Source organism: Halictus rubicundus, chromosome 15 (assembly GCF_050948215.1).
Source record: "Halictus rubicundus isolate RS-2024b chromosome 15, iyHalRubi1_principal, whole genome shotgun sequence".
NCBI lineage: Eukaryota > Metazoa > Arthropoda > Insecta > Hymenoptera > Halictidae > Halictus > Halictus rubicundus.
The window spans coordinates 4,960,180-4,969,409 of record NC_135163.1 but is presented as its reverse complement, the minus strand read 5'-3'; the positions used below and the strand labels follow the sequence as shown (position 1 = coordinate 4,969,409).

General features: G+C 42.1%; 1 protein-coding gene across 1 annotated transcript in view; it reads right to left on the bottom strand.

Annotated features, from left to right (window-relative positions):
- Window positions 1-1,954: 1,954 nt before the first annotated feature.
- The window catches only part of Con (leucine rich repeat protein connectin), a 170,440-nt gene continuing 163,164 nt past the window's right edge, over window positions 1,955-9,230 (bottom strand). Inside the window, exons 4-5 of the mRNA XM_076800678.1 lie at window positions 5,431-5,555; window positions 1,955-2,797 (exon numbers count right to left, since the gene is read on the bottom strand). Of these exons, the coding sequence (XP_076656793.1) occupies window positions 2,549-2,797; window positions 5,431-5,555 (374 nt within the window). The 3' untranslated portion in view covers window positions 1,955-2,548. The remainder of the gene's footprint in view (window positions 2,798-5,430; window positions 5,556-9,230) is intronic.

The following is a 9,230-nucleotide window of genomic DNA, read 5'->3' as shown; positions in this document are numbered from 1 at the left end:
CGGTTTGAAATAGCAAAAACATCGAGAATCTTCTGAATGTCCCTTGTCGATTATGAATACGCGATAGCCGCTGCAGTTATTCGAACCGGAATCGCTTTTTTTGCGCAACATCAAACAGTTCTGCGTCCTTTATTCTCGCACGTGATATATTTACACGTTTCGTCGGTGCAATCACGTCGTTAAACAAATAAACAAAAAACCAAGCCAGCGTTCGAACAGCGTTATTGACGAAAACAGAAAAATACGAGGGATCGAAATTGCTCTCGGACAAGTTGATGCCAGTAAAGACTTTCCAATTGTCCCCCCAAGCTTTTGGCATCTGTCATACGTCGTTCTACTCGTTTTGATGCGCCGAATACGAATGTGACTTTTGTTTTTGACGAAAGTTACAAGTTACCGAGATATTCGCGAATAACTTTCTCACTAGCGCATTGAACTCTGCCTATAAGCGTGCATCCGTGACACGGTCACAGACGCAGCCGGTCGCATCTGTTACAAACAGATCAGTGGCTTCGTCTCTTCCCACGCACCCCTCCCCGCAAAACCTAATCCAAACCAAACCAGTGTTCGTTTCAGAACCCTACCGCCGCTGTATGCTTGTGTCCGTGCCACAGACGCGCACTTGTGTGCAGAATTCCATGCACTGGTAATCAAGTTTTTCGCGAATGCCTTCGGAGCTTGCAATTTCCGCCGAAAGCGAAAGTCGAACCGAACAGAACGACATATACAATGTAGTACTGTATTACTGACTGCAATACGGCATTGGTTCGGTACGTTGGAGAGGGCAATTGTAAAGTTCGGCAAAAATTAATTTTTCATAGCACAGATTTGCGCACACGCTCCCGCGCAATCGCACCGTTAAATAAATCACGATTAAAAAGAACAGCATTATCGATGAAACCAGGACGATACGAGACCCCAAATTGCTATCCATGGACAAGTTGATAGTCATTGCTCGCACGAAGTGTCGCGTGTCGCGGTCAGCTGTTCTCGGCGATCGCGGACGCCCACTTGTTTCCAGGCGAGAGAGAGAAACTTTTTCCACGGCGATCTACGACAATCTCGTCGCCGATAGAAGCAACGCGATTGCACTGGGAATTGACTAAGCTTCGCGCAGAATCGTCTCCCGACTTCCAGTAGTCGGTCCCAATCGGCGAAACTTTGTTTCCGGGAGATCCTCGCGAGGACCGATACGCGTCGAAAAATTGCCACGAACTCTCCCGTAAAACCGTGTGCACCGTATACCTGCTCGCGCGCGTTCACCTACTATACACGAACATGCGAACATGCGTGCTCCGTGCACGATCTATAGAAACACCGACAGGTTCGGGCGTGGACGCGACACGGACGAGATCTCGAGCGTCTCCGATCATCCGCGATGACTGTCCGTCAACGAACGTGGAGACCGTCTTTCGCAGAAAATGTTCTTTTGTTAGAAAATGGGAAAACCGCGAAAGCCACGATGAGAAACGTTCGTCTATACTGTACAAAGGAAACGAGAGGATCGATGGCTATAGAATGTGGGGTGGAGGGGATGATGTCTCAGGAAAATAGAAAAAAAAAAGGTGCCATCTATCGTAGATACGGTGTAAGCATCTTCTAAAACGTGCAGCGATAACGATCCGACGTGGAAACGGAATCCGAACGTTCGTTCAAGGTGTTTCAAACGACGCCTCTATCCTCGATAAAGCCCGGCCCGGCCCGGCCCGGTCCGACTCGATATCCCCGGTACGTATCTCTTTTTGTCGCGGGTCCAGGTGTATTGGTACGCGATGATGGACGCGCGTCGTCGACCGTTTCCTCGATCCCGCGAAGGATCGTCGTCGTCGTCGTGGAGGATCCGTCGATCTCCTCGGGACGGTGTGACGCACACCTGGGCTGTCCTCGTCCCTAGACAGGCTCCGATCCATTCGACTCATCACCGCCCTCTTCTGGCTCGTAGATATATATATACACCTATATATCGGGTGCTCACCTTGCTTCCCTCCGGACCCTAAGATCAACTTCGCCGGTTTTCCGGCTCGAACGGTTTTAGTGGATGATACGGTGAGTGGTGCCGAAGATACGGATTCGATCGTGACCGTGTTCTCGATTCTCTCCATTTCCGGTTATGCATCGGTGTTCGCGAGAGATAGCAAGGTGGCGGAAGAGGATGAGGTGTATTATTTTCGGTTCTCTCTTTTTGCTTTCCTCTTTCGTGGCTCGAGGACGCCCAAGGTGTGCGTCGAAGATCCTCCGACGCGGATCGATCGACGAGCCTCCCGGTTCGAGAACACGCGCAACGACGCGCGCCTACCCACACACATATACGCATACGTATTAATATATGTATACGCGGAAACACATGTGCCACGCACACGTACGCACGCAGACCGGTCCGGTTCAATTATGCTCGCGTTTTGGAATACCGAGAACCGTTCTCGTCCTTGTCGTCCCCGTCCTCGTCCTCGTCCTCGTCCTCGTCCTCGTCTACGTCCTCGTCTACGTCCTCGTCCATGGGCCATCCTTCTGATCTGCTTAGTGGGTCGTCCGGCTTCCAGAGCCGCTTCTACGTGAAGAGCACCGACAGCAACAAGACCGACGAGTACACGAGGACGGACAACTCGAGCTGGATGGACTTTGCAGCGGATGAGAACCAGATGGAACCCGACGATCCCACGGGAGCGTTCTCGTGGCGACTAGACGGCTGCTCCGAGGCCATTAGATCCTCCCTCGAGGGCTTCGGACAAGGCAGCTCCTCGATTTTCAGCTCGAACAGGTTCTTTACCTGCATTGACTTGCCTCCTATCTCTTGGACCTGTAACACAGCATCGGGACGACGATTGTTAATTCTGATCGATCCGATCGTTCCGAGATTGCTATACCAGCCTAGTTATATGGCCTACGGACTCTGTATCCTACGTCGGAGTCATTTCTGACCAGCCTTGGTAGCGGTATAAGCTCGAGCGACCGTCGATATGTATTATAGTGAAATGGTGGGTCAGAAATGACCCCGGCATAGTCCTAGAACTCGATGGTGTCCGGGGGCTAATTGTACAGGGTGCAAGAATAGTAATTCCTCCAGGGGAGAATCTACATCTTTGAATCGGTGGAGACTTGTAAAAGAAACTTGCCTCAAAATTGTTTATAACCGAGAAAATTGTTGTTCAAAATTGTTCTTGCATCGATACAACTCATCGAGAAGAGAAGAAGTTATGGTACCATCACAGCGGAAGTCTACATCTTTGCTGCCGCAAAATTGACCGTCAGCATAATTGTCAAGGTCAATTTTGCGTTCTCTCTTGGAGAACGATATTCAAAATTTGTAAATTATTTTGTTCCGTATGTCTACAGGGTATCTCAGTATAGGGTGCAACCGTGGAGGGGGTGTCATTCTAAATTTTTTGCATTTTTCACCTACAGCTCGAGAAGATCGAGATTTGAATTTGCAATATTTGCTCCGAGTCACATTTTCATAGACTAATTTGTGAAAATGAATTTTGAACCGCAGTGCAATCATCCCGATAAACGATTCCGGTTGGCGAAAGGTGAAATGAAAAAGTTAATGAAGTTTATTGTGTATAAACTGCTGTATCCCATACCCTAAGAGTGCTTTAAACGTTCAGTGTATCCGTAGTCTATTAAATCAGTGTTCGGATATTTGAGTGGGACGGTCTCGATGATTGAGAGATGTTATTTGACAATATCGAGCCTGTGTTCGACCACAATGGAGACAAATTGCTTGTTCAAGGCCATTGAGAGAGCCTATACATATCCATCAAACCATTTGATCAACAGTCTATCTCTCAAAGAGAGTTATTATGTGCTAAACGCTTTGATGGGAATAAAAGGATCCATTTTACGGTTCATGTTTGTCGAATTATTTAATGGAAAAAATTGGAGCAGAGATACATACAGTCAGCGTAAAAAGTATTGGTACACTCTTTAAAACGTATACCTTTTTAATGGCTTTTTAAATGGCTTTTTAAATGGCCTTTTAAACGGCTTGAATATTTTTGAGATATTAAAAGGAATTAGTTTACTAGCTAATGCGTAAATAATTTTATTTTTTAATTCCTATTGGTCGCAATTGAGAAGGAAAAAGTGAAACATGTCTATTGTAAATTTAAGTAAGTTATACAACGCGATACAATATCCAAAAAGAACTCGAGCTGTTGGGTCAAATTTTAAACAAGTTACAGTGTTCACTCTATATATGTCCTAAATGCCTAGCCGATAAAAGTCCCGGAAATATCCCCACTGCCGCGGGGTATACCCCGTGAGGGGTCGTTTTATACTTGCGGCGCGGATCAAAGAATAGTATCTCCTGGCTTATATATGTCCCTGGCTTATATAGACCCGTGTTTTGGACATATATCAAGTAAGCACTGTATTCCATTTGAAATTCCATTTGACTGTAGGTACGGATGAAGCATCCTTCCGCTGTAATGCAAATCCATCGAACTTCCCATAAAAAGTATTAAAAGACAGAATTATAAAAACAATATTTCTTCGATTCGCGATACACTATAAAGCTCGAGGGAAAAGTTTCCCGCAAAGGGTGACATCGCATTTTTGTTCAAACGAAACAGCAGGAATAAATTTTTGTATTATTTCGAATACACACCAGAACCCTCTGCTGCTTGGCCATATATCATTCCCGGCGTCCGTATCAAAACAAAAACAAAAAAAAAAAGAGTACTATCATGGACGCTTCTTCAAAATCGATTCTGCACTTGTCAAAACGACGAGAATGGCCCGCGATCGGTTTGAGTTATGGCAGACGCTTTCGAATATAATTGAAAAACAGAAAAAAAAAGCTAAACCGATCGTCCAAGCTACTCGTTAATTGTACATATAAAAATGGAAATTCCGGACGGTTGCGGATGTTAAAACAAATTTATCTGATAGACTGTTAAAACTCGCGGCCCGGTTCGAGTGTCGCGGTGTACATAAATCTTCGTTCCATAAAAAAAAAAAAAATCTTTTAAACTTTCGGTCCCCGCGCAAACGAGTTTTTCTTGAAATCGCATAGCTCTCTTTGTCTCCCTCTCTCCCGTTGTTCGTTCGTTTTTATTTCACTTGAAAAAAATTGTCACGGTCGGCCAGCTTATCTCTGCGATCGTCCGGAGACTATTTAAATAAAAAATGTCCCCGCGAAATTCGGGGCACGTCGATGGCGGTGTAAGAGGAACGGGCGAAAAACGCTCGAGTTTCGCGATAAGAAATTCGAGCATCGTATTCCCGATCGTTTCGCCAATTGTTCGAATTTATCAGGATTTCCCCGTTGCGTCGATCGCGACCGGTGAATATTCCGTTATCTCCGGTGTACATTTTAATACGATAAAAATTCGACGGTGTCCGTGTCACCGAACCGAAATTGATCCCGTATCGGGAGGTAAGAAAAATATAGATGTACAAGAGATATGGATGCGCAGGTATATATCTTACCTTCGGCTGAAAATCGGAATTCGAGGAGGAATCCTCGTATCCGTCTTCGCCCTCGTACTCGTCTTCCAAGTAAGAACCGCCGTCCTCGATGTTGCCGCCTCTGAAGTTCTCGGCAAGATATTCCCCTGTAACAACATAGAACCGAACACTCGAGCAAAATGCATATCCACCAGGCGTCGAAAATGCATTCGGAATTGTTGCCCTTTGCGGAACACGATTTCATTATACCGAACACACTGAAAATTCTGAACGGTTCGACCTTCGCGGAGAGTCTCTTACCGACGTAGCCCTAACAAAACTGCTCCTTTACGTTTTCATGCAATTTTATACCTTAAAGGGGACCGGTCGATAAAACTGCTTCGTTTTTACTCTTCGAAAGTATAGCACCTTGGAAATACTTTCCCTAAATTTTATTCTGTAAGCAATTGTAGAGAACTGTGCTGACCGTATTAATGAACCTTTAATTTTCGTCTCAAAATTTAATTGCCTATGTTTTATTTGTAAATGGAACTCTTATCCGATATTACAGAAACAATTCTTTGCCTAACAGTAGCATTTACTAATTATGATAAAAAAATTGCCACATTTTTAAGCCACAGTATTTGGATATTTTATGAAAAATTTGTGAAAATTTAATATTTTGTAATATTTCGTATTTTAAATGGTCCTTAATATGCCCAATCGGTTACACGAGGTCTCCGAACGAAACGATTGTGCAACAAAATATCGCAATTTTCCATAAATTTTATGTATAAAATATTCACTTTTCATATAGCGTCCGAACATTAATGCGACGTAAAAATGTGATAGCTTTTTGTTTAAAATGTATTGTAGTATACAGAAATAAATGCACTGTTTCGTAAATGCAATTGCAATCACAAAACGTATTGTCTGATTTATTTGAAATTTTTTAAATATGTTCAATAAATATCCTTTTTGCGTACCGACTAGAATTTTCCAATATTTTAAAATTCAAACTTTAACATTTAAAGCAAACTTGCAAGCGACCCCAGCTTTTATGTACAGGGTGGGCCGTTCAAATGTGAAACCTAAATGTTCCCGTTATGAACAATTTTATAGAAATAATTCTCAACGATCAATAATAGAGGTATTTAAATGTATCGAAATGTATTTAAATGATTTCAATTTTTTTAAGTCGCTTTAATAGCATTACTATAATTTCGTAATAAAACTCTTTTAGGAAACAAGATTGCATAATCTTGAAACACGATCTAACGCATTTTAAATATATGAAATTGACATATTTAACAATTTATCATTACAGCATTCTTGAAATTGCCTCCCTGTTTAATACCATAGCAAGCAGATTCCTCGGAAAAATAGTACAGTGTAAAAAAATGTAATGTTTGACAATGAGCTCGTATTTTATTTCGTTGAAAGCTAGTATTAAATAAAACACAACTGTGCTAAATAAAATAAAAGTTTATTAACGCTTTTATTCAAATAAAAGAATAATATAAAAGAAGAGAATAAAAGATTTGATGAATCAAACGCACAACTAAAAGCCAATGATAAAAATCAACCGTTAAATTAAATAGTACTTCATAAAACAACAAACGGTTTTTCACTGTTTTCTTTTTTCTTTTCAAAATTGCAGATATTGAAAGTGATGATGTAGGTGGAAATACAATCATCGAGTATCAGATATTTAATTGATCGATTCGAACATTTTTAAACAATTAAACGGTGAATTTTATTTACGGATGTACGCGTACAAAACTAAAAACGAATATAAAATTGTTTTTGAAGAGTGAATGTCAGAATCCGAAAAATAATTTCGGAATAGTAGTCCACTAGTACTACAAGTGAAAATGTATGTTATTAGTCAGGCACGGTAACAGGAGATATTAAACAGCGCGAGCATACGCGCGATAAATGTTCAAACCTGATGTTGTCGTTAATAGAAGTTCGTAAACAAAAATATTTCAGTTTCCTGTTTTTCGCCCGTTTCGCGATCGAATAACTAACTATGCCGCGGCGTCATGCGTATTACGCGTGCATACACATTTCACGCTTCGTCTATAACATAATTTCCCAACTTTTTTTCCCCGCTCGCAACCCGCTTTTCAAAGCTTTTTTTTTTTCGTTCACCGCTGTATTCGGGTAAACCGTTTTTCTATCGTAAAAATATTTCTGAATGTAAATATTTACGCGCGCACATTATGTCGAATCTCAGCAAGATAGATTGAAAAGGAAGACAATCAAAATACAATAACTCAATTTTTTAACGATTCCCGGATTTCAAGACCGGTTCTGCAGGGTTTTAATAAAATTTTAATCGAAACTTTATTTTCGCGAAACAATGGCAGGCAGGCTCTCGATGTTGCCAACTATGAAATGAAAAGCTTCGATATATATCAAATTTTTATGTCCGCCACGGCAATAATAGCAAATGGCTTTCGCTGGTAAAAATGTTGAAGCAACTGAAAACTGAATTTAATGGATCCGTGATTTACGTTACGCGATCGCTAATATTTCTACGAGGCTCGCTCCGATTAAAACGAATTATTACGGGAACGCGCCATTTGCACTGCACAATTGCTTTAAAATAGTCCGACACGCTTAGACGACTCGAACCAATAGATTGTTCAATCTAGATATTTAATCTAGACAATATAATCTCTACAATATTTTATCTTATTATACGTTAGTTCATTCGAGCAGGAAAACAATTTTTTAAAAATTCTTTCATTACTAGAACTTCAAACGAAACTCAAATAATTTTTCATTTGATGAAATAATTCGTACTCTCAAAAATTCTATTTATTTCGTGTGCCAAAGAACAATTTTAATAGCGAACGCAGGTAAACTACAAAAATTAGCACATACAATAAATAATATAGTAGCTTCAATAACCCCTTCTTGAGATGGAAATATTTCCTATTTAATTTGAACAGTGTAATTGAAATCGAACGAAAGTAAATGTATATTATTCGTAAATTACAAATAATGAGAATTGTTATTTGTTATTTTATTTCGAATGAAATGTGCCGAACTCTGTTTTCAAATTACCAAACATATTAAGAAAGAAAATCAATTTCACTCGAGTTTGTTGCAATTCAGGTAGAACACTTTTATTCTACTTACAGATCCGCCGTTCAGAAATGACGTGTCGGTTAGTTGGATAAAATCCCAGTGTTTCCCAAAGTTTCGACATCTGTGCAACACTTGTATAATTTTCGTAACACTGAGCACTGCCCGTTCAGAAAAAAATCGAAAACACTTCAAGCAGCAGGCGTTCTTCGCGCTAGTAAACAGTGGACTAACGCTGCTTGGCTGATTACACGACGGACCAGTGTTGCCAGAAGAGGGGAGGGAGCGGGGATTTCGGGGGAAAAGTTACCCCCTCTCTGCCCCCCACCCCACTCTATAGGGAATCAGTGATCGGGCCGCGGCGGAAGCGTTGGGACTCAGCGCGGTAGAGGGGGAAGTCAGAGTGGGGACTCAGCGCGGTAGGAGGGGAGGTTAGAGTGGGGACTCAGCGCGGTAGGAGGGGAGGTTAGAGTGGGGACACGAGTCTCGATCTGGCGACGCTGGCCGCAAACGTAGCGCGTATCCCCTCCAAACTCTTCCCGTACCCCGAGGGACACAGTTTGGGAAACACCGCGAATCGCGAATCGAATTTCCCTCGCTCGGCGAATCAGAAAACCGAACGGCTGCCCTCGCGGGCTGTTTGCGAAAGAGTGATAAGTGACGCGGAAATTTCGGCGTCAGTCGTTCACGTAACAATGGGCAAGAAAGTTTAACGGGGACCGGACGCCGAGCAGACGGGACAAACG